The 26,572-nt window shown below is 43.0% G+C and overlaps 1 protein-coding gene across 13 annotated transcripts in view; it reads left to right on the forward strand.

Annotated features, from left to right (window-relative positions):
- The window catches only part of NAV2 (neuron navigator 2), a 773,425-nt gene that overhangs the window by 564,018 nt on the left and 182,835 nt on the right, over positions 1 to 26,572 (forward strand). For all 13 annotated transcript variants that reach the window (XR_008538002.2, XM_054662160.2, XM_508328.8 and 10 more), the window contains one exon: positions 21,428 to 22,529. Coding sequence is in view for 12 of the 13 variants with exons in the window: in XM_054662160.2 (XP_054518135.1) it covers positions 21,428 to 22,529 (1,102 nt within the window). In the remaining variant the exon portion in view is untranslated. The remainder of the gene's footprint in view (positions 1 to 21,427; positions 22,530 to 26,572) is intronic.

Raw genomic sequence — 26,572 nt, forward strand, 5'->3', positions numbered from 1 at the left:
TGTGTGTAGGTGTCTAAATGAAGTAGGAAAAATGACTTTCTCAATTCTACCCAGCAAATTGGTGCTAGACTCCAAGTTTTATGAGGGCAGGGAGCATGCCTGTCATATTCAATAAATCCTTGTTGAAAGAATTGAGAGGATGGTGGCCAAAATGGGATCAGAACCCAGGCTTTCTGAATCTCTTTGGTGTTGAATCCTGTCACCTCACTCTAAGAATTCTTCATCAGTTCCAAATTGACCTCAGACAGCGGATGACCTAGAATGCCCACCCAAGCCAGTCAGGGCAGAAATCAAATTCTTGGTGGGTGACAGAGCTGCAGCAAAGGCGGAAAGACTCCAAACTTCTGTCCAAGGAGCTTTGCTAATAACTTGGTTGACTTACAGCGAAAGGGAGAGCGCATCTTGATCCAGTGATTGGTTTATTTGTGGACATGGGGAAACCTGATAGAGCTCCGTGGTGATGAAGTTCTGGGCCACCTAAATTCTAGTAGGTTTCAGCATCTGTTAGCAAAAGGCAGCCCTCAACCTTTGAGAGCACAAGTGGTAACATCTGCAGCCACTCTAGCGATTCTAACTGGCAAAAATGATGGATTGCAGGCATTTCATCATTGAATTTCTACTAGGTTACATCCTGACTTAATCTTTTGGTGCTTACATTCTAATTTTTAAGCAGAATGTCTGTGTTTGGTAGTAGTTCTTCAACTTTATCTCATTAAATAAAGTTTAGTGAACTGCCAAAGACAAGATGAGCTAGGGCCAATGTTTTTGAAATAGAAAAAATGGAAATGGAATTTACATCTGGACTCTAGGACACTTTGCTGCTTCATTTGCAGAATAAGAGCAAAAAAGTGATTCTTGTACGTTTCTATATCTCTTGCAAAAGTCCTCTTTGCTTTCAAACACCCACAGCTTTGAGCAAATGTTTACATTCCACTTAAACACATTTGGACTTTAATGTCTGTGCTGCTGATTACCAAAATGTTAAATAAATGAAACAGAAAATAAAATTTGTTTCAATGTAATATTTTAGAATGCCTGACACCCCTTACCCAGCCCCATGAGACTGGTCACTGTTGATCTTTGTGTCCCCATAACTGGCACAAAACAGAGATGCATTAAATGAAGGAATGCATTCTTTAGAGTTCATGTCGAATACTCATTGTCATGAAGACCATCCTTTAGTGTAACTGGAAACCCTCACCCTTGGGACCATGTCCTTATAGGCATGTTTCTTCTTCTAACCCTGATGTACATTTCCAAGAGACCCAGACTGTGCCTTATTTCTCTTTACACCCAGCTAACCCCTCTGAGGAACATCACTGTATGTATACATTTTGCTCATCCAGTGTGTTTGCTTACAGACTGACTTCCCTAAGCTGAAAACTTACTGCAATTCAGAGAGAAACTAGATTGAACAGAACCTTTTAGTGCATTGTGTTACTAAAGGCAGGGTTAGGGCATGTAATCTGAGTTGTCCAGGGAAACCCATGCATTCCTGGCTGCTATTTTAAGACTCTCCTCCTAATAAACTGATATCCTTCAGGTTTATTTGGTTTAACTCCTGCTCTGGCAGTTTGGCTTGTTTCTGTGCCTCAGAGTCGCCATGAAAGCTACTCCTCCAGGATTACAGCTGGACAGCTGCAGAATCGCTGGCATTTTTCTTTCCTTAACTCTGTATTGACAGCAGGTTTGAATCACTCTGTCCTGTTTTGTATAATATAACCAGGTCAGAAATCATTTGAAAAATAATTAGGGTACCTAATTTGATCTCATTTTCAGCAAAAGAGAGGCGTTGCCTGGTACATTTTGTATTTTTTGTGTTTGCAGCTTTATTAAGAAAATAAAAGGACCTCCCTCTTCTGCCCTTCTATTTCCTGCTAATTAGCATGAGAGTGTGGGGGAGCCTTTCCCAGTCTGTAATATCCCATCAGCCCCACATCCTTGTATGTTGTCTTGTAGAAACCTGTCTGCTCATTCCTTCACTGTTGGCCACCCCAGTTGGTCTTATCTTCCTGTCAGCTGGGTTTCTGGCTAGCTTTCTTAAGCTCACACCAATCCCTGGCAGAGCTCCTCTTCATACAGAGAGAGGCAGAAATCCTGCAAATTGTAAACTAGCAAAATGTACAAATTTAGCCAGAACTGTCTATGTGTGCCCCTGCCCGGTTATAAGCCAAATTCATGCCGTGCCTTTGCCTAAGAGGATGAGACTTTGAGGCCCAGAGAGAAAGGAAGGAGGCTGTCAAAACTCTGGTTCCAGATCTGCTACTAATTCAGAGTGACGTTGAGTAGCAATCACGCACTCTGGGCCTTAGATTCCTCCATCGCACTAGCTGACCTCAGTGCTTCCTTTTAGTTCTATGTACTTTGATCACACGATAGTTACCTGATGGATGGCGACTAGCTCTACGCCTTTCTTATCCCTGTGCCTACCTTAGTCTCCTATAGGGTCCGCATAGTCTCCAAAAACTACTACAACTCTGGGTAAAACCTTGTCTTGGCAAAACCTAAGCAAAGGCTTGATCCATGGAAACTGCCTTTAACTTAGACATCAGCTGTGGACTCCACGAGCCAGTGTTATTGCTGGAGTCAGCTTCTACTAGCACATCCGAGCGAATTTTTTAATTTTCAGGAGTTTTGCAAGCCTGTTGATGTCATGCTGGTAGCTAGACATCTGCCATAGCAGGAGTATCTACACCACAGGAATTGGCAAACACTATGAATGAGAACTTTTCTTTTTTCCCTCCAGAATCAATTGTTAGTCATTTGCCAGCCATTAAATGTGAATTGGAGAACTCACATGTGGAAGACCCAGTGTCCTTTTTAATCTTTTTGGAAGTGTTTCCTTTTGCTTATTTTGTTTTGTTGGGATAAAGGTGGTGTCACATTACTGTCGGTCACTATTTTTGCCTAGTCTGTTCTGCCGAAATACTTGCACTTACAGGTCATGTATCTTCATTCTCTGTGTAATATCCCTCTCTTACCCATGGGAACCACCCCAAATCATTCTCAGAAAAGTGATACAGGCTGTGGGCATTGTGGACTATTCCTGAATGTTTAGGGCCGTGGAGGGGTTATACGATTGCAATACAAACCGCTTAAAATTTAATATTGTTGTTCCTGTTCTTAAAAGTTCTTCAGCTCCCTTGCCACTTAGAATTTCTCCATGGCCACCTTTTGTTTTGTTCTTAATATTCCAGCCTTCTGCTATATTGTTCAGCCATGCCTCCCTTCTCCTCTCCTTTCTACTTTTCTCCCCTTCTCTCCTCTTTTTATACAGAGAAGTTTATCTCTGTTTTCTTATCTCCTTTCAGAACATACCCTTAAGAGCTTTGTCTTCCACAGTTGGAGTAGCCTGTCCAAGGTTAGTCAAAGTTGGTGCACAGCTTTGCTGCACTAATCCAGTGCATTCATGTGGTACATATTTGTGGAGTCCTGACTTTTTCCAGCCACTGTGCTTTCAAGGAATTCAGTTGATCATGGAGTCCACCAGGATCTGGGTTTTCAGTGGGGCACTGGGGAGAAATCCCCTGTCAGAAGTTATCTCATTTTCGTAAAGGGAAAGATGACTTGTGTTGAGAAGAGGGAAATTGTAGCCAGGTAAACTTCCTTCACATAAAATTTGGAACACTGAATCACCATTTCTCCTCTCTCTTTAATTATTTGAAGACTCTTCACCATGGCCTATAAGACTCCGTGAGCTGTCCTCATTTTTTTGCTGTGCCCTCCCCTCTCACTGGAAGCTTCTGCCATATCCAATAGTACGTGTTTTCATGCAAAGGCCATACTCTCTTATAATCAGCCTCTGCCACTGCAGCTTTCCATTTGAAATGCATTCCACTTTCCTCATCCTTCTTCCCACCAAGTTTCTAACTCATCTTTTATGTTTTAGGTTAGATTTTGTTTCCTCTAGAAATCTTTCCCTGACCTCTGGAGATTGAGTTTGAAGCCCCTTCTCTGAGTTCTCCTGCACCCTATTCTACTCTCTAGTTGTCCTCCCCAGGTTCCATGGTTATCTTGTTGGTCCTTCATGAGCAGGTGAGCTCCTTGAGGTCAGGGACTGAGCCTCATTTTCTTCTCTCTCCATTGCCATTACAGGACTTGGCATACAGAGACATTAAAGTATTTGTTAAGTACTTTAATATTTGTTGGTATAGTGAATAAATGAGTGAGCTATAGAGTAATTATTTACAGCTCAGACTCTGGAGCCACACAGATGTATACCTGTCATCTGACATTGGACAAGCTACTTAGTCTTTTCAAGCCTCGGTTTCCTCATCTGTAAAACGGGGGTATAGCAGTATCTACTTCATAGGGTTATTGTGAGGAGTAAATTAGGTGATGCAAGTACAATACTTAGCATAGTGCCTTTTATACAGTATATACTTAATAAGTTATTAAACTATTAATGATTAAAATCATGAAGAGCAAATGAAAGGGAAATAAACTAATGTTTTTGGTATATGTACCAAAAACCAGTAACATCCACCATTTAACTGGAAGATAAATTATCCTGTTCCCAAATATCTTCCAAGGCTATACCTGTCATTTTCAGTACCAGATACTAATGTTCAGCAATGCAGCCCAAAGCATCACAGAGTTTTCAGTTAGACCCAATTTTACTAAGAAAGAGAAATAGAATAACATGCTTTTGAGGAAAAAAAATAAAATCAGTATGCATTAATACATAAAAGTTGCTGTTGCTGTTAACTGGCTTAAATAGAAAATATGGCTAACTAGAACATCTCTTTTCAGTTTAAAGGATTTCCAATTAGTGTCTTTGCAGTAACAACTGTGTTAAATTGATCTAATTGCGTCTGTCTAACCCTCATGCATGCATTCACTCACTTTATCAAACAACATTTATTCTGTATCACATACTGGAGATAAAGAGATGAATGAAACAGAGCCCCAGGCTTTAAGGACTTGATATTCTGGAGCAAGGGATAGCAGACTTTCTTTTAAATGGCCGGACAATAAATATTTTGGACTTCAAGGGCCATGGGGTCTCTGGTGCAGCTATTCAATATGTAAATGAATGAGTACGGCTGTGTTCCAATCAGATTTTATTTACAAAAATAGGTGGGGAGCTGCATTTGGCCTTCAGGCCCAGGCTTACTGGCCTTCATCCTAGAGGAGTGAGTTAAGTCTGCAGCAGGCTACTGATAAGTACAGAGGGCCAAAATCTGTGAAGGATAGAGAATGGGGAGATGAGAAGACAATGGGTTAGGAAATGGGTTATGGAACTGGGGGTACTTTGAGAGGTAAAGGAGAACAACTAAGGCCAGGAGGAAGAAATGCATGGCTATCCCTTGATGCAGAAGCAGGCAATGCTGGTGTAACTAAGAAATCAGGTGTCCTGGATCAGCCCTGCCCAGCCTAGATGCTTCAAGAACCTACCTGCCTTCTGGAGATCTGATTGGACAGTATGGAACCTGCCTCAGGATTTCTGTGAGTTCCCATGAGGTGCTGCCTCCAGCCTTTCTGTGAAGGTGGTTTCTACTCCACTCCCACATTCTGAACAAGAAGCCCACCTCCTTGCTGGTTTCCAAGAGATACGCATTCACAGCAAGCATTTCATATTTTTAGTAACTTTTGTGACAGTATATTGTTGAGGGAGGGGGTGTCACAGGGAGGGAAATATTGCACACCCCATGTTCCCTAGCAATTTTCTGCCTTCTGTAAGGCAGTTGCTGTTCTCCTAGGGCCTGAGTTTCTGGGCCAGGTGGCTTGTCAAGGAATTGTTCTACTAGAGACAACTCTCCCCTGTAACTGAAATGTCGTTGCCCCCCTTACCCTCACAGACAGTGGCTTCCAAGAAATATTCTGCTATCCCCCTCTCATCTCACATCTACCTCATTTCATAGCTTTGTTCTCACAGGTCTGTTTTTGTTTTTGTTTGAGACAGTCTCACTCTGTCACCCAGGCTGGAGTGCAGTGGCACGATCTCAGCTCACTGCAACCTCCGCCTCCTGGGTTCAAGTGATTCTCCTGCCTCAGCCTCCCATGTAGCTGGGATTACAGGTACTCACCACTACCCCTGGCTAATTTTGTATTTTTAGTAGAGACAGGGTTTCGCCATGTTGGCCAAGACAAGCTGGTCTCGAACTCCTGACCTCAGGTGATCCGCCTACCTTGGCCTCCAAAAGTGCTGGGATTACAAGCGTGATCCACTGCACCTGGCCAGGTTTGTTACTTTTCACAAAGGAGAATGAGACTGAGGCAACAGGCTATAGCTTCCCCATTGGACAGACCTGGATTTGAATCCCACCTCTACCTTCTCCAGCTTTTTGATATCAGGCCAAAGACTCAACCTCTCTGAGCCTGAATTTACTGTTGTGTAAAATAGGCTTGATAATCCCCTCTTCAGGGAGAGAACCTGGGTCCATCAAGCCCAGTGCACCTCAGTGTGGAGCTAATGCTGGTTGTCTTTTCCTGCCTTCATCTTCTCCTTTAAGTCCCAAACTGAGAGGATAACATTGCATTTGGGTCTGCCATTCATTTACATCTTTAGTACAAAATGTGACTCTTGCTGGAGAAAGTTTGCCATTTGTCTCAAACTACGGGTATCTGGATTGACAGCTGGGAGTGGTTGGGTCAATAGTCAGTTTGATATTATCTGAAACCATCAACTTTGCTTCTGGCTTGTCAGCCAAATTTGGGGAAAAAATGAGAGTTGAGTCTGCATGCCTGTTTTTTTCCATCATGGACTGGGAGGTGACTTGTAAGCATTCTTCATTGTGGAAATAAATTCACGACGTGCAACTGAATGAAAAAAGTATATGCATGCTGGGTGAGCAGAGAAGAACAACATTCTGGTTGAGTTATATGTCCCATTTTTCATTATGCTTGGGTGGAATAGATATGCCCCTGGAATTCCTGGTTATGATTAGTATCATGAATGTATTTGGCTGACCAGATTTTGCCCTGATCAAGTGCAGAATCTATATATTTTGTTATCTTGAGTTTGATTTTAATCACTAGGCATGGACCCCAGGACATTTTATTTCTTTTTCCTACTTTGTAAAAGGTTTAGTTCTAGAAGTTTCATGCAGTCATTCAGTGACTTGAATGAATTCTTGACTCCCACTTGCCCTCGGACTGAGTTAGGCAACCCCTTTTGTGATCCACAGGTCCGTAAACCAATCATCATGATAGCTTCTTGCTTTGTCCTTCCTTCTGCTTTATGCTCTGTTTCATCCCCAAGACCTGGAACCCCTTGAAGGCATACACCATATATCCATTGCTGTATCCCTAACACCTGGGAAAGTACCTGGAACAGAAGAAATGTCAAAAGAAAAATAAAAGTTGGAAGGATGGGATGAGATAGGGTGATTGGAGAAAAAAACATGCAACGTTGTGGTTATTTTAGGATTCCGAAGAGAAATGTGGCCAAATAACTTTGAGCCCAGTCATATCCCTGGTTCCTGTACATCCAGAATTCATTATTCAAGATGACAAAGATTCTCTGAAACAAAATTTAATAAGCTTGAGAATGTTTAAGTTGGAATTAAAACCTCCAAGCTGGTCTGCGAGTGAGCCTGGTTTCCATGTTCTATCTCGTAGCCGTGCACGTGGGTGAGAAGCTCCTTGAGTCCTTGTTCAACAAGGTTCATATGAAGAGCTCTTTGAGCCTTATGGAAACAGAGTAGATGTTGCCAAGAGTGACTGAGTCACCACTCCAGACAGTGAGAACTGTGTGTTTACTGGGCTGCTTCCAGTCAGCCTGGTGAAGTTGACGGGGCACACAGGCCAATGCCTGTAGGGCACAGGGCCCTGGCTCAGAGTGGGAATATGGCAGAGGTCAGCTTGGGCAGGGCCGTGGGAGCCACGTATGAAACTATGGCACTGGAAGGACAGTTCTCCCTTTCTCCATAGAGTTGGGTTTGAGACCTGGTCCCATCTTGCTTATAAAAGAGAATAACGCCACCAAAATTTGGTGTAGCTATACCTTGCTTTAAGAAAGCCCAATATTAATAGAGAAGAATAAGAATTAATCTCAGGACTTTGCAGTTTGCAGTGTGCTTTCACATCATTGCCCTTTTGCTGCTCATGAGGGAGGAAGAAAGCTTTAGTCACCATCTCCATTTAATAAAGTCCATTGATTAAGAAGAGCATGGGGCCAGACACGGTGGCTCACGCCTGTAATCCCAGGACTTTGGGAGGCCAAGACAGGAGGATTACTTGAGCCCAGGGGTTCGAGACCAGCCTGGACAACATAGTGAGACCCCATCTCTACAAAAAATAAAAAAATTAGCTGGGCATGGTAGCATGTACCTGTGGTCCTAGTTACATGGGAGGCTGAGGCAAGAGGATTGCTTGAGCCCAGGAGGTGAGGCTGTAGTGAGCCATGCTTGCACCACTGCACTCCATCCTGGGCAACAGAACAAGACCCTGTCTCAAAAAAAAAAAAAAAAATAAGAGCATGGACTTTATTGTTCAAATTCTTACTCTAGCACTTATTAGCCATGACTTGGGCAAGTTGCTAATGTCTCTGAGCTGCAGTAAATCCACTGTATAAGATACTTGCGTGAATTAATGAAATAATTAAATAAACCTGTTAAATTATTATTTATTTGAGACAGAGTCTCCCTCTTCACCCAGACTGGACTGCAGTGGCTCAATCTCAGCTCACTGCAACCTCTGCCTCCCAGGTTCAAGTGATTCCCCTGCCTCAGCCTCCCGAGTAGCTGGGATTACAGGCGTGTGCCACCACGCCCAGCTAATTTTTTGTATTTTTAGTCAAGACGGGGTTTCACCATGTTAGCCAGGATGGTCTTGATCTCCTGACCTCGTGACCTACCCACCTTGTCTTCCCAAAGGGCTGGGATTACAGGCATGAGTCACCGCGCCCGGCTAAATGAAATTATTTAAAGCACTTAGTACAGTGCCTGGTACAGAGGTGGCATTCAAAAAGTACTAGTTATTAGTGTTAGTTTTATTTTTACTTATGAATAAACTGGAGCTTAGCTAGACGCAAGATTACCAAGCCTTTAAGTTGGACTTGAACCCATTCACAAAGTTCGATGATTGCATAATTCTAAGGGTAGTCTGAATATCACAGAACAGAATAAGATGATTATCTTGGCATTCTTTCCACTTCATTATAATTATCTGATTTTTAAAAGTGTCTTAGCCTTACAAAGAATTGTTAGGATTCCTCTAAATGGGTGCTTCATTTGCAAAACCTCAATCTACCACCAACTTGTCACAGCCAGACCTATTAAATAAAATAAAACAGACACGTGTAGGAAATTGTTTCCTGATTTAGGTGAGTAAAGCTGGTGAGAAGTCTCTTGAGGCATTTTCTATCTCAGTATGTTTCATCTTTTCAGAAGAATTCTGTTTTCCCATTAAGAAGACAACTGTCAGGTGAAAAGGCCCAGAAATCTAGTAGGGCTGTGTGTGGATCAGTCACATCCGTGAAGCCCTGAAATTGTTTGATCTATCTGATACTAAGTGTCTGCATTCTTGGCAGAATCAGGATAAATGACTCCTTTTTTTTCTTCTGTTCCTGCACATTTGGCACAATACAATCATAGAGAGTGAATAATAGTCCAATTCAGCTCTCAGTTTCTGCATTGATTCCTCCAGAGAAATATAATAAGCTCGTTCTTTGGTTGGCTCCTGATTTTGATTGACAGAAAAAATAACAGCAGAAAGATTACATTTTGCCAGCATCCTAAATTTTGAAGAACAAAAACCATATTTAAATGACTGCTAAATTGTCTGACGTTCCTATTTTTAAAAAGAACCTCCTGGAGGGAAACATTCTCTTTGTCTTCAGGGAAGGAGTTAAAGGTCAACAAACTTTGTTGTAAAGTTTCTAAAAGCTGTTGACAGAAGGCTTGATGAAAATACTATATCTTGTGCCCAGAGAAAAGCACATATTTTGAGAGTCCTGTTTATTGTCCCTTCTCAAGGTGGGGTAGACTAGAAGTGCAACTTACATGTGTGGACTTTGAAATAAAGTTGCCTAGCTCTAATCTGTTCGATCTTGGGTAACTTAACCCCTATGCCTCAGTTGTCCTCACTGGTAAAATGGGATCATTATTACCTACCTCATTGGATTTATAGCACGAATAAAAGAAGTTAAAACAATAAAAATGCTTAGCACTGTGCCTGGCACAAAGTGCATGCTCTGTAAATGTTGAATGTTATCCTTCTTAACATGTGTTGTTAGTAATATTGCTATATATGTGTGTGTGTGTGTGTGTATAAATATATTTTGCCATGGAAAATTTTTGTCCAATAAAATCTTAGATGTAAAGAGAGCTGCTCTGGTCGAAGTGGAGCAGAGAATATATAAAAACAGGCTGACTCAATTCCCCTTTTCCACAATTGCTATAAATACTCTCTGACCTCACCCTCTTCAACTGTCCCCAAAATTGCTCCAGGGAACCCGAGGGCGCCTCCTAACACCCACTACTGTAAGTAATGGGTCCTGGGTCTCTCACTGTCCAAACACTCTTGTTCAGAATGGTCCTGAGTCATGGACTGCTCTGGCAGGTGTTGCTGTAACTTTTTTTTTTTTTTTCTTTGCCTCCCAGTGTCTTTGGGCAGAAAAATTGAAGGGAAAGGAAAGCCACCTTGTTCAGAAGAGTTCTTCTACCGTTGCCTTTTCCTTCATTGTCTCTTCTCTAAAGCTGAGGGTCTCTGTCATTTTGGCCACTCTTCCTTGAGCATGGTTTAGGGTCATCCTCGTCCTTTAGGGCAAACTATAGTTTCTCAGTGTGTGTTGTAAGATTTGAACTCTATTAACATCTGCTTTTTGAACTTTGGTATCTATTACAGTCACCTGGGGAGCTAGTTAAAACCCCTGCTTTTTGAGTCCTTCCCCAGAGATACTCTGATTTGGTGAGTTTGGAGTAGAGCCAGGGAAGCTATGTTACTTAACAAATTCCAGAGTCCCAAGTTTAGTAGCAGCTGTGGCATTTACTGAATGTGAGACCTTGGAGAAGTCATTACCTGCCCACGGTTCTGTTGCCCGCTTTGAGAAAAGAATGCCTTAAAGTAGCTGACCTCCAAGAAGCCTTTCCAGGTCCAAAATTCTAAGATTTCACCATTCTAGCTGTGGTCTGGGCTGTGTGCAGCAAAGCAAGATCCTCACCCTTCTTGTTCTGAATGTCATTCCTGTGTTAATATAACCCAAGATCCCATGGATTTTCATGGCAGCCACGTCTCTGTAGTGAGTCACAGTGACCCTAACTGTTGATAGAAATCTTTTTAGGCATACTGCTGCCTGGTAATAACCTACTTCCTATTTTCATGTAGCTTTTGGCCTCCATGCAGAGTAAATAAAAGAAAGCGGGTATACCTTACGGGTGTTTAATGCTCGAATGCATGAAAGAATCCCACATTTTACTAGATTATAGCATCACAGGAGGAAATAAGGGCTCATCTTCTTCTCCCTTTTCTAATTCTCCTCGTAAGTGGCCAGTGGACATCTGTCTTTTCTGATTTAGCTTGTAAACCCATTTTATGCCCCCTTCATTAGGACAGTGTTTGCCAAAATGCATCCCATGATAGGCTTTTTCTTTAAACTATCCCATAAAATCAGTTCCCTGGCAAAAATACATTTAAGAATCACACTATCATCCCATTATCCTTTAGGATATTCTTTAGGATATTCTCAGTGCAAATAGGCACATTAAAGGTTCTGAGAAGTCCTGTAGACAAAAAAAAAAAAAAAAAAAAGAAACGATTTGACTACTATTTAGACCTCCATTTTCCAAACTTACCTGACCATGGAATTTCTTCTTTCTTTTACTGTCTATTTATATTGTTCAGTGGAAGCCATTCTGGTTTAACACTGATTTGGAGGCTCCTATTTGGGGCTGCCCATCCTTGCCCCAATAGAAAGCAGAAAGATTGGGCTGGGCTCCTAGAGGAAGGGGCCTACAGAATTCCTTAACTAACTCTATCTTAGAAGGATTTATTTACAATAGTGTACAGCCATTGCATTCTGCCAAAAAGCTGCTGGTTGTGAACAATGACCTCTTGAGAGAATGGGATTTGCCCCCTGTAAAGTGTGTATAATCTGTCTGTGAAACTTCATACACTCTTGGAAAAAGGGAGATGGTTTTCTACAGCCAATTTTGTACTTTCTTATAGCCATATATGGTACAAGATAGAGAAATTGCCTGACCAATTAAAGCAAAAGTTTTCTCCTGGGGATTTTGAACAAATAAGTTCAAGAGAGAGAAAGGATGTGTTTTGAGGGTGATGTGGCTTCAAGAACTGAAAGATAAAGAATAGACATGTCTTATATTTTTAAAGGTATCTTCCTTCAGATACCAGCAAATGATCCGTCTCCTTACCCAGCTGAGTGGGAGGATTTTTAAAATTTGTATGGAATACATTTGATGTAAAGGGTGTGTGTGTGAGAGAGAGGGAGAGATTTTAAGAATTTATTCTCTTTTTAAGGTGTTATCATAGGGTCAAACATAAGCCCAGCTGCATATGAATATTTCCAGCAAGTTAACCTTTGTTTAGCTTTACCAATTCTTTATAACATTACATGGGATTTAAGAACATACCTTGTAAAACTGTTTGGAGAAAATGTAGTGAAAACTACTTTGGAAAGGGGTAATTCTTTAAAAAAAAAAAACAAAACTGGTTCTTAGCTACCAGCAGATAAATGAATTACCTCATCACCCATGGTTTCACTTGGTTTTATCCAAAATAAGCCACTGAAGAAAAAGGATTACCTTGTCACATATTACAAAGAAACACAACTGTAATTGCTCCAGCTGTCGAGGGCCTCTTCTGCTTCCTCTGGGGTGAAAAAGTCACTGAGAAAAACTGGGAAATGTGTGGTTCATGCAGGACAGAGAAGGGTTCTGTCTGTTAGGATAATGTGCTTTTGCATTCTGCATATTTATTTTTGATCAAACTGTCACAAGATACTGGAGTATTCATACATGACATTTTAAGTGACCCAGTAGAGAGCAAAATCTCCACCATGCATAGAAGAAGAAAACATTAAAAGCCTCACCAAGATTTCTAGTCATTGGGTTCAGTTAGTTTTAGAGAGAACTGACATGGTTAGTCAAGAGGGGGACAAGTCAGGAGCACCTGATTTTAATTTTGAGCCCTGTGGAGAGATCTGGTGTGGATAATAGTTTTTGTTTGTTTATTGATTTTTCTAACCACCATTTCAGGGGACCTAATAAGACTTCAGGCATTCTTGGAAGTAAGCTAAGTCAGGTGCATCTACTAACCACAATGCAGGATAACAAGGGTCAGGGATGCTTATTTTTTAAATAGTAGGCATTCCAATGGGCATGAAATGGTATTTGTTGTGGTTTTGATTTGCTTTCTCTAATGATTAGTGATGTTTAATGTCTTTCCATATTTTTATTGGCCATTTGCTTATCTTCTTTTGAGAATATTCAAGTTTTTTGCCCATTTTAAAATCAGGTTGTTTTTGTTGAGTTGTAAGAGTTCTTTATATATTCTGGATATCAGTCACTTATCAGATATGTGATTTATAAATATTCCATCTGGTTCTGTAGGTTGCCTTTTTACTCTACTGATAGTGTTCTTTGATGCACAGAAGTTTTTAATTTCCATGAATCCAACTATTTTTTCTTTGGTCCCCTGTGCTTTTGGTGTCGTATCCAAGAAATTATTGTCAAATCCAAAGTCATGAGGTTTTGCCCTATATTTTCCTTTAGGAGTTTTATAGTTTTAGCTTTTATGTATAGATCTTAGATCCATTTTGAGTTAATCTTTGCATATGATATAAGGTAAGAATCCAGGCCGGGTGTGGTGGCTTACGCCTGTAATCCCAGCACTTTGGGAGACTGAGGCGGGTAGATCACGAGGTCAGGGGTTCGAGACCAACCCGGCCAACGTGGTGAAACCCTGTCTCTACTAAAAATACAAAAATTAGCCGAGCGTGGTGGTGCATGCCTATAATCCCACTATTCAGGAGGCTGAGGCAAGACAATTGCTTGAACCTGGGAGGCGGAGGTTGCAGTGAGCTGACATCGCGCCACTACACTCCAGCCTGGGCAACAGAGTAAGATTCCGTCTCAAAAAAAAAAAAAAAGAATCCAACTTTAGTTTTCTTTTCCATGAGAATATCCAGTTTTTCCACCACCATTTATTGAAAAGACCATTCTTTCCCCTATTGAATGGTTGTGGAACTCTTACCAAAAATTGTTTGACCATATGTGCAAAGGTTTATTTCTGAGCTATCTAGTCCACTGGTCTATATGTCTGTCTCTATGATAGTACCACACTTTTAAAAAATTACTTTAACTTTGTAGTGGGTTTTGAAATCAGAAAGTGTGAGGCCTCCAACTTTGTTCTTTTTCAAGATTGTTTTGATTTTTGGGGGTCCCTTGAGATTCCAATGAATTTTAGGATAGATTTCTGTATGTCTGAAAAAAAAAGAAAGTCACTGGAATTTTGATAGGGATTGCATTAACCAAACAACCTTTAAAAAACATTTGATTATTTAAAAAACCATTTTATTGTATAGATCCTCATCCTTATTCTAGCTTAGACTTTCTGGAAGCGTATGGAATTATAGACACAATAAGATCCTTGAAGCATGTGGATCCAAAGCCCAGCTCGCTCTCCCTCCATGCCCTCTCACTTTCCTGTCTCCATTCTTTGTTTGTCCTCATGCCCCGCTTACCTTCTTTACTTCTCTCTCTACCTCCAGGGATCCTCTCCAAGATGGAGTTGGAGAGAAGACTGTGTTTAAGCTATATACTTAATATTAGACATTGACACAGCAGTGCTGCTGAGAAGGCTCCTCCAGCCAGGCTCCAAGAACCTTGCAGAACCTCTAAGTGGATTGAGACAGGTTCACCTGCCCTTCTGTGGTCTGGTGGCTACCAGGTTGTCAAGAACTGACTAGGATGACTCTGAAAACAGTCTCTAGCTCATGTGGCTGGAGTCAATACACTTTAAAAAAAAAAACTAGTTTCAATTATACTAACCAATTTGAATACTCAAGATTGACACCTTGACAAATTTTAGGAAATTGCAGACATTTTCCCACACCCAATTATCAGGCCTGTTCTCCAAAGACTTGGGAGAGGATTTAGGCCAGAAACCCCCCCAGGGCAGATTTAAAAATCACAGTAGCAGTGACAGGAGCTGGGATCAACAGGACACTCTCCCTGAGTGCCTGTTGGCATCAGGACCAGACCACCAACATCTCCCTAACTGAAAAGCTGGGGACAGGAGAGACCTGGGGCCAGTGTCCGCCCTCACTGAAGGAGAGAGGAAGAAATGCTTTATTTATCTGCTTTAAACAGTATTTTCATTTAGAAAGCATTTTGGTTCCTGTCAGGGAAGGTTAAGTCTGGTTGCCAGAAAAACCAAACCAAACTTTTTCCCTCCCAACCGGAGGATTAATACTCTCTCTAAACTCCAAGAAAAAAAAATTCCTTTTCTTCAAAGGCATCCTGTCTGCAGTGTTTCAAATGAAACTTTTCCTTCTTACAGTGGTTTGTCAGTTGGTGGTGGGCCAACCTTGTAAGCTGGTCTTTTAGAACTGAGGTGTTCCAACTGCAAGGCACAGCCCACTAGTGGGGCATAAGACCTGTTTAAGGGCCAGGCGTAGTGGCTCACGCCTGTAATCCCAGCACTTTGGGAGGCCAAGGTGGGAGGATCACCTGAAGTCAGGAGTTCCAGACCAGCCTGGCCAACATGGTGAAACCCCATCTCTACTAAGAATACAAAAATTAGCCGGGCATGGTGGCAGGAACCTGTAATCCCAGCTACTCAGGAGGCTGAGGCAGCAGACTTGCCTGCATCTGGGAGGTGGAGGTTGCAGTGAGCACTCCAGCCTGGGCAACAAGAGTGAAACTCTGTCTCAAAATAAAATAATAAAATAAATAAAATAGCCAGGTGTGGTGGTATGTGCCTGTGGTTCCAGCAGTGAGCCGAGATTGCACCAGTGCACTCCAGCCTGGGCAACAGAGCAAAACTACATCTTAAAACAAAACAAAACAAAACAAACCTGTTTAAGGGCTCTGCAATCAGCATTTTAGAACAGACTAGAGTAGCATATATCAGAGTTTATTGTACATAATAAGAGTATATCTTGATATTTTTCAGTTTAACATGTGGAGAAGTGGCTGTTTATTGGATGGCGATATATCATTCTTACTGTGTTTTTACTATGTGGTCAAAAATTGTCACAGCTACTATTTTAAAATTACCTTTGGCTCAACAAGGCCTGGTCATGTTGCCAGAACTGGCAAAATATCACATACTACACAAATACATAGAAATAAATAAAGCTCTAAAAACTAACCATTTCAGGTTCGTTTTGAACCTAGTCCTTATTTGAGCCTTCTGGTTTGATTTCTATTTGGTTGATTACGTTTTTCAAAAGAACACATTTAATATGAGTATATCTTGATTTAATGTAACAGTGTTTCTCCCACTTCAGTCTTTCATAAAATTTCTGCGTGATTTTTGCCAAATCTGTGAGCCACTTGTGTTTTTTATTTCGTATTTTCCTTAAACTAGCTCAAATTTTAAATCTACATTTAATATCCATGAAACTGTTAATTTATATATGGCTAGTTATCATTTTCCAATATGTTTCTAATATATCTAATAAGCAATAAATATGACTTTTAAAATATAAAAATATTCATGTGCCATCCAACACAATCTCATCCACTTCAGTGGCCCACATATCATCATTTGGGGGATACAGATGTTCAAAACATTCTTTTATGCTTTTCTTTTTCCCCCTTAGGTTCCTTTGCTTTAACAAAAGTTCAGATATTTGAGGAAAATAACAAGAGTTGTTAGTTACCAGGGAAATAAGTGCTTTTCATTTTGAAGAACTCACCCCACCCACCTTCCCCCAAACTGGTTTTCATAGGATACTAGCATTTCTGAATTCACAAGCAGCTCATCTAATGTTGACCATACCTTGACCCAGCCGGTTTTCTCCATCAAGATTGGAAATCACCCAGCTGCAGGGGTCGTCTCAGAGACTTGCCCCGATTTGAATAGAAGCAAGGCTAAAAGGACACTAGAGAAATAGCTCATCCTCTTTCTAACAAATGGGGCAACTGAAGCCAAGAGAGGCAAAATGGCATATCTAGGATCACGCCATGAGTTGGGGACAAAGTTCAAGGTCCAGCCTACCCACCCACACCTCCCCTTTGTTTAACTTACTATCTGAGAAGCCTGTTGAGGAAAGCTTCATGCTAGGAGTCATAGGACCCCAGGATTAGAAATGGACAAAGAAGGCCAGGCGCGGTGGCTCACACCTGTAATCCCAGCACTTTGGGAGGCTGAAGTGGCTGGATCCCTTGAGCTCAGGAGTTTGAGACCAGCTTGGGCAACATGGCGAAACTCCATCTCTACAAAAAAAACACACACATACACAAAAATTAGCCAGGTGTTGGTGGTACTCGTCTGTAAGGCTGAAGCTGGAGAATCACTTCAGCCTGGGAAGTGGAGGTTGCAGTGAGCCAAGATCGAGCCGCTGCACTGCAGCCTGGGTGACAGAGTGAGATTCCATCTCAAAAAAAGAAAAAAAGAAACAGACAAAGAGAGGAACAGGCCCCAAACAGCCACTCAGCCAAGCTCTGAGATCACTGGTATGATATCCTAGGAATGATAGAAATGTATCAAGTTACTTTGTACAAGACCACTCATGACTTGACATACCCTTCATGTCATAGGGAACTTCTGGCTGTGACATGAGTGTAGAATGTTGATGACCTGGTCCTCAGATGCCCTAGTGCCCCCTCTCTAGCACCACTCAAGACTCCTGCTCTAGAAACCAAATTCAGAATCATACCCAGGTGCTACCTTTTATAGTCGTAATGAGTAGCCTTGAAATGCCCCCATGACTTAATAACCAGGGGAGCCCAGACTAAATACTACATAGAAATTCTGATTCTCTGAGTTTTAATCTGAATTTTTTCCTGAGTTTAGGCTTAAGAGTTGTAATAAAACCCTAAAGACTCATCACAAATCCTACATCTCTGTTGCCTTAAATATGACTTGCAAATATCAAAATTACCCACCAGCAATTCATAAGTATCTTTATGCTCCAGCAGGCTTTAGAACACAAAGATGAGTCAGGGCGGGGAGTCTCTGTCCTGGAGGAAATCCCAGACCAGGGGAATAACTGACCTATAGCAGAAGCACCACGTGATAACACAAGGATCACTTCCTCCAGGAAGTTTTCCCAAACTCTTCAGAGGGAATTAGTAGAGCCTACTAATTCTCCAGTTCTCATAGCACCTCATAGAGCCGTCTACCACTTTTTACACTGTTTTCATGGTTTGTTTTGAGGTCCATTGCACCCTGAGACAGTGAGTTCTAGGGGGCGGGAGCTTTATTCAACTCTGTGTTCCCAGAGCATTGTATAAAGTAGCTGCCCCTCCAAAATCATTCTATGGAAGAGGTATGGACAGAATCCTAGTGAAGCACACAGTAGGGGAAAATGTCATGTGATATAAACCAGGCCTGAGAGTCTCAGATGGCCATTTCACCAAGACAAGCCAAGTATCTGTTTTCTTCTGGGTCAGTTATTAGCTACTTAGTTGGTTAATTTCTAGCTGCGATTGTTAGTGTTAAAAAAAATAGAAATTATAGTGGAGACATCCATTTCTGAGCAAGCCTCAGAGTAGTTCCAAGCAGTAAGATCACATTGATCCATGTACATGTGGGGACTATGCCTAAAACTTCTTTAGGAAAGAGGAACATACCTTTGAATGGGATCTTGTAGTTCCTATAAGGACAGTGTTGCAACCTGCCCCTAAGACCCCCGTCCTTTTCTTTAGCACTATTTTTTAACAAATAATATAGTTTATTTAATTAAATTTATTATCTGTTCCTTCTTGCTAAAATGTGAACTCCATGAAGGCAGAGATTTCTATCTGTTTTTTCATCGATGGATCCCAAGTACCTAAAACAGTATCTGACACATATTAGGAGCTCAATGAATGAACAGATACATATGAATGAATATATTGAATGAATGAATGAAAACTTTACATCTGCCCCAGATCTAAGTTCAGGTAAAGGGAAAGGCAGTTTTCCTAGGAGGAGTGGTACTCAGGATTGGTGGGTTCACTATTATTTCAGCCAGAGAGCCATCCTCTGTGATGTAGGCTGCTGTATTTCAAATGGCAGGGTTGGTTTGTACCCCACCATGGATGTCATGAACATACATAAGCTAGTAGAATGCGCAGTTCCTAAAAGTGCTCTTGTTGTTTAAGTGGCTGTTCACATGCATTCTTCATCGAAGGAGGTAGCTATGACACCATGTCAGGAGACCTGAGTTCAAATCCCAGATATCTGCATTTCTGGCTGTGTAATTTAGGATTATTCTTTAGCCCTACCTAAGTCTCAGTTTCCTCACTCTTAAAATAGGGGCAGGAACTCCTTTTCACAATGTGCTGAGCACTGAGCCTCCTGACACCAAGCAGGCCGCTGATGGGCAGCGTCAAGCCTGTAGCAACCCTCTAACAGGCCAGCAGTGTGGGTGGGTTCTCGGAGCCTGATTCCAAGCCAGTCTCCCCAGGAAAACATCCAACAACACCCCTTGAGTTTTGTTAGGGAGGATTGTGAGGCACCCTCCCTCCAAACCCAAATCCCCAGTAAGTCAGGAAGATATATGTGTTTTAAAACATTGGGAGGTCTGCTTTGGATCACCCTGGAGCTGTGGCTTCCCCGAGCAGCTGAGAGTGAAAGGAGGCAGTTCCTTTACTGTGAGCTCTCACGGCACGGTGCTCACGCCCCACACAGGGGCTGCCTTCACTCGGCTTCAGCAGCCGTTGACTTTTAAATCATAAAAAGCCGCTCTATATACAGTTTACTCTGTTGCTAGAAGGCAGTGGAACATAGGTATTTAAAAAAAAAAAAAAAAAGGCAGAAGAAGCAGCCGTTAATCCCGCCAGGCTTCTGGGCACTGGAGTAGTTGTGGATGACAAAAGTTAATTAGAAACATGAGCAGTTTAACCGAAAACACTTGTGACAATTGGAAGGGCAGCCTCTCCGGTTGGAGGATTTTTCCTAGGGAATCATTGCAGGAGAAAGTGGCTGCTGCTAGGTAAGTCATGTCATTGTGACTTTGCAGATGCAGAGGTGCTTTTTGGGGGGCTGAAGGGGTGTATCCTGTCTGCCGTGCACACTGGGCATGGGGTGTGGGTGGGTGCGGGCACGGGGCCCAGTGGAGACGTGCTTTGCCTGGCACTTTCTCTCCAACAGCTGTCCTTCCTTGAGAGATAGGCTGCATCATCCCGGGCACTGACAGAAGCAGGCTGCTGCAGTTTCCATTTCTGTCACATTGGCCACCTTGGTGACTAGCCGTTAGTTTGGAGCCTGCCCTCACTAGAACAATTCTGGCTCTAGTTTGGAAATATTTTGAGGCTTTTCTGAGAAAAGAGTCTGGCCAGGGAAATACTCACTGAGCGCCAAGGGGAAGCCTTGACTTTCAGATAACCTGTGTGTTTTCTTGCCCACAGTGAACCCATTGCATAGATTACACTCTTAAGCAAAAAAAAAAAAAAAAAAAAAAAGGAGAAAAAAAAGCTGTTTTTAAGTCCAACCTGAACCATGTTTGCAACGTGTTTTGGTTTTTTGGTTTGTTTGGTTTTTTTCTGAGACAGAGTCTCACTCTTTTTCCCAGGCTGGAGTACAATGGCATGATCTCAGCTCACTGCAACCTCTACTTCTCCTGCCTCAGCCTCCCAAGTAGCTGGGATTACAGGCATGTGCCACCACACCCAGCTAATTTTTGTATTTTTAGTAGAGACTGGGTTTCACCATGTTGGCCAGGCTGGTCTTGAATTCCTGACCTCAGGTGATCTGCCTGCCTCGGCTTCCCAAAGTACTGGGATTACAGGTGTGAGCCACTGCACCCAGCCGTTTGCAGCTTTTAAAAAGTGCCAGCATAGGAAAAACTTACATGCTTTAATAGGCTTTAACAACTTTTGTGTGTAATTATTCTTTTTTAAAGATTCTACATGGTTTCTCCTTCTTTTCTATTTTTGTAATTGTTGTATTTTAATGTCTCTGATACATTGTTTGCTTAAAGTTGGATAATTCTTGATTCTTTCCCATAATTGGGAAACAGGCTATGGGAGGAATAATTGAAAACGGTAGGTATTTCCTACTCTTTCCTGCACTGGCTGTATTAACGGTGCAGGTGTCTGTTAAGATTTGTTAAGACCTGCATGCTTTCAGGTGGTACATGCCACCAAAATGTGATGGGGTTGGGGAGATGTGAACTGTGCAGTATGGAAAGCAGGAGGAAGTCAAGCCAGAAATTAAAACCTAACCACAGATAATCCACAAAGTGGGCAATGGAGCTATACGGCATTTGGGTTGGGAGTGATTGGTTGTGTGGCCATGGCTGACCCTCCCTGGTCTTCAGTGCAGGTCAACAAGTATGATTCAGGCCTCCTCTCTTCTGTCTCTGCAGAGCCTTTGGCAAGTTCAGCCTCCTCCCACCCCGGAATGAGTGACAATGCACCTGCTTCCTTGGAGAGCGGCAGCAGCTCCACCCCTACTAATTGCAGTACCTCCTCGGCCATCCCGCAGCCCGGTGCGGCCACCAAGCCTTGGCGCAGCAAATCCCTCAGCGTGAAGCACAGTGCCACGGTATCCATGCTCTCGGTCAAGCCTCCTGGGCCTGAGGCCCCCAGGCCCACACCTGAAGCCATGAAGCCGGCCCCCAACAATCAGAAGTCCATGCTGGAAAAGCTGAAACTTTTCAACAGTAAAGGGGGCTCAAAGGCAGGTGAGGGCCCGGGGTCCCGGGACACAAGCTGTGAGCGGCTGGAGACTCTGCCCAGCTTTGAAGAGAGCGAGGAGCTGGAGGCCGCCAGTCGCATGCTCACCACTGTGGGCCCTGCTTCCAGCAGCCCCAAGATTGCACTCAAGGGCATTGCCCAGAGGACTTTTAGCCGGGCACTGACCAACAAGAAGAGTTCTCTGAAAGGCAATGAGAAAGAGAAGGAGAAACAACAGCGGGAGAAGGATAAGGAGAAAAGCAAGGACCTTGCCAAGAGAGCCTCTGTGACGGAGAGGCTGGACCTCAAGGAGGAGCCAAAAGAAGACCCCAGTGGAGCAGCTGTGCCCGAGATGCCAAAAAAGTCCTCCAAGATCGCCAGCTTCATCCCCAAAGGGGGGAAGCTCAACAGTGCCAAGAAGGAGCCCATGGCCCCTTCCCACAGTGGAATACCAAAACCAGGAATGAAGAGCATGCCCGGGAAATCCCCAAGTGCCCCAGCGCCTTCCAAGGAAGGGGAGCGGAGCCGGAGTGGGAAGCTGAGCTCAGGACTCCCCCAGCAGAAGCCCCAGCTGGACGGCAGACACTCCAGTTCCTCTTCCAGCCTGGCGTCCTCAGAAGGAAAAGGCCCAGGAGGGACCACCCTGAACCACAGCATCAGCAGCCAGACTGTCAGTGGGTCCGTCGGGACCACCCAGACCACAGGAAGCAATACCGTCAGTGTTCAGCTACCTCAGCCCCAGCAGCAATACAACCATCCCAACACTGCCACGGTTGCACCTTTCCTGTACAGGTAGGAGCTGCCACCCACCTGTGCTGCCTGGGACATTGGGTAAAAGTTCCTTTATAGTGGATTCCGGGTCTGTAAGGGCAGGAGCTAGACTGTGCTCCAGGAATACTTAAGTCAATAGCTAAGAAACCATGTGATAAACTCCTAAGAGAAGCAGACACAATGTGCTCCAGGGAGCAGTTCATACAGCACAGGTTGGGGAAGGAACAGAGAAAGCTGAAGAAGGGAAGTAAAATGTGAGCTGATCCCAGGATGCATAGGAATGTGGGGACCCCAGGCCTTGTAGTAGCAGCTTCCCTGAGCAGAAAGCATGAAGGCCTAAATATGAGGGTGGGGGCGGTTTGGTGTCACCCGACAGTCCCCAGCATTAGTCCTAACACATCCCAACATACTTAAAAAATAAATAATAAACACCTGGCTCAATAACTAAGATTTCTTATAGCAGGGATTGCCTTGAACATCCAGATCCTCACAGTCCCTGCTGAGTGCTGGGGCTTTCTGAAGGGAGAGGGACATTGGGGAGAAGAGTAATGGTAGGGGAGGGGCTGGTTCTAGAAGTACAGAAGAGCTCATGTTCTGAGGACATAAGCCTGGGTGTTTGTGGCAATGGATGGATCCTTCTGTCCTTATCTGTCCCCTAGCCCCTGTCTCTTTGATGGCACATCCTCAGGACCATGGGAGGCTGTGTGGAGCCAGTCCACACAGTGGTGCTGCTGCTCCGTGTGATTCTGGTCAGTGACATTGCTCATTGCTCAGGCTACACCACACCCCTTACTGAATGAGGCACATGGGCTTCAGGGGCCATGTCATACACATGGATGAGTCCACTCCAGGCAGATGGAAGCTCCCCAGCCCCTGCCCTTAAAGTTCTTATAATTCCCAGAGCTTTCACTGACAGTGCCTGATTCGATCCTGTGCTGGAGATGAGCAGTGCATTTGGCCACACTGCACAATTGGATAACTAATACTTGTACACACAAAAGAGGATTAATGATCAAGTGTCACATTCTAGACACGTATTTTACAGTTGTACCTCAAGTGCATATATATGCACAGCTGTACACTCACACTCATACAGCCATACATGTGGACACACATTAAAAGTCACGTATAAGCATGGACACAAGTATACATTCATACATAAAATGCAAAGGCATATGTGCATACACGTATTTACATACCTGTTCAGGTGCATAGGTGCATGCCCAGACTTTCAGCTTGCTATGTTTGTATGATTCCCCAAAGAATTCGATATTCCCTCTTTCCTCCTGAACTGTGTTCTAGAGGTCTCTGTTACAGTTCCTGCCAATAGCTGGTGGAGGGACTGGCTTAAGTGCTTTCAAAGGAAAGCCAGCCAGCACCAGGCCAGCAAAGGAATGTCAGGCATTGCACTCCTTCCTTTTGTTCTGCTTGCATTCTCCTTCAGTGAGGGTCATACCAATCTTTTTAATTGGGAGGTCTCATTTTATTGAATCAAGTCATCAGCTCAGCTCACAATCCTGAGAAGAGCACCAGGGCTTAGATAATGACTCAGCTGGTCTACATACACGGCTTTTGTTTTGTTTTGTTTTGTTTTGTTTCTGGTTTTTTTTTTTTTTTTGAGATGGAGTGTCGCTCTATCGCCATGGCTGGAGTGCAGTGGCACCATCTCAGCTCACTGCAACCTCTGCCTCCCAGGTACAAGCAATTCTTCTGCCTCAGCCTCTCCTGAGCAGCTGGGACTACAGGTGCATGCCGCCATGCCTGGCTAATTTTTTTTTTTTTTTTAATTTTAATACAGACAGGATTTCACCATGTTGTCCAGGCTGGTCTTGAACTCCTGAGCTCAGGCAGTCCACCCTCCTCGGCCTCCTAAAGTGCTAGGATTACAGGCATGAGCCACTGCGCCCAGCCATGAACTGTTCTCTGAAGTGTGGAGGCAACTAAATAGCTCCATATGAAATTTTTATAATTCCAATAGCATTATTAGTCTTAAGGTAATACATATTCAGGATTCACAGCTTCTCAATTTGCATTTTCAAAATTAAAATATCACAGTCTTTGATCACCATCAATCCCATTCCTTCTTTTTTTGTTGTTTGCTATAATCATTTGAAAGATTATAAAAGATATAACCTTTTTTTATTTCCAGCTTTTCTATCAGAAGAAAAAGTCTTAATGATAAAGAGCAAATGTCTGACAGGAGGAAGAGGAAAACGTCTATGATGTGGATCTGACTAGCCCCATTTTTACGTTAATGCCCACTCTGGGTAACTAACGTCCTTCTGTCCCCTCTGAGTTGCCTTCATCTTTAGGGGAGTCTGGGAAGTGACGCTGGAAATAAGAGCACCAGGATACGAATCAGGACACCTGGGCCCTGTCCTTTATCAGCCCTTGGTGCCCTCTGAGGTCTTAGGCACTGGCTGCAGGAACAGGTATTGATCGAGTGTGGGTAGAGAGTCCGCTAAGGGCTTTCCACATCTTAGCTCACTTCATTCTTCCCACACCTCCATGAGCTAGCAGCTTAGAGGTAATTAAGCAATTTGCCCCAAGTCACAGAACTAGACTAGAGGGGCTCATGTTTAAAACCAGGTGTGGGCTGGGCATGGTGGCTTACACCTGAAATCCCAGCACTTTGGAAGGTCAAGGTGGGCAGATCACTTGAGGTCAGGAGTTCAAGACCAGCCTGGCCAACATGGTGAAACCCTATCTCTACTAAAAATACAAAAATTAGCCTGGCGAGGTGGTGCACGCCTGTAGTCCCAACTACTCCGGAGGCTGAGGCATGAGAATCCCTTGAACCTCGGAAGCGGAGGTTGCAGTGAGCCATGATCACGCCACTGCACACCAGCCTGGGCAACAGAACGAGACTGTCTCAAAAACAAACAAACCAAAAAGCCAAGTCTGTCTAACTAGTGAGACCAGGCTCTTAACCACCAGTCTTGACTCTAAATCACTTTATCTTTATTGTCTTCATCTGGAAAATGAGAAGATTGGATTAGATTAGATTCTATAAAATGGTTTATTCTCCTTTTCTGCTCTAAAATTCTCTCCCTCAAGCTTATGGTTCACTATATATAACTTATAATTGCTCCCCCCCACCCCCACCAAAACCTCTCCATGTTAAAGTTGTTAGCAAGGAGTAAAGGGAAGATGGGTCATTTTTTAAAAAATCACTCAGAATGAATTATATTTATCAATTCAGAAGTAACAGTGGATTCATCTATCACTTTATCACTTTATAGTTTACTAAGAGTTGTGTGTCACATCACCTTTCATTTTTATAGAACCAGAGGAGATTGCTATTATTATCCCCATTGTACAGATGAGGATGCTGAGATTCAAAGAGGTGAAGTGACAACTCAAATTTTGCATGGCTAACAAGTTATAGATCTTAGACCTGGAGCTAGTCGAATATTTAGACTTCCAAGTCTAATGTTCCTTCTAGTACCTAGCATCTTCTGAGACTTAAACATTTCTTATTTATCCAGTCAACACACCCTTCTTGTGTTGCCTGTGCAGCATATGAACTTGAACTAACCTTTGCCTCTGAAGAGCTCTCAATCTAGTTGAGGAAAGATTTACATTTTCGCCAACAGGAGACTAAGGAGAGTGCTATAGGATCACATTTTAGCCAACAAGAGAATAAGGAGAGTGCTATAGGAACTCCTGGCAAGGAGTCAGGGAAAGCTCTCAGGAAAAGATGACATGGAAGCTGCATCTTAAAGACAGATTAGCAGCAAACTAAGGAAGGAGGAGAAGGGCCTTTAGGCAGAGAGGTTGCAGTTACTGCAAAGATAAACCTGTTAAAGCCATGTGGAGAGAAGCCACATGTGGGTGCAGCATAGTAGAGTTGTATGTAAAGGGTTAGAAAGGCAGGAGATGGGGCTGGAAATAAAGGAAGAATGTGGCCATCATCTACCACAATGAGTTTAGACCTTATTCTGTGGGTAATGGAAACCACTGAAGACAGTGATGTCATCACGTCAGTATTACAAAAGTCAATGAAGGATCGTGTGGGGAGTAGACCAAACTTAGGAAGAGTGTAGAATGGAGATCACAGATTC

Source organism: Pan troglodytes, chromosome 9, assembly GCF_028858775.2.
Source record: "Pan troglodytes isolate AG18354 chromosome 9, NHGRI_mPanTro3-v2.0_pri, whole genome shotgun sequence".
Classification (NCBI taxonomy): Eukaryota; Metazoa; Chordata; class Mammalia; order Primates; family Hominidae; genus Pan; species Pan troglodytes.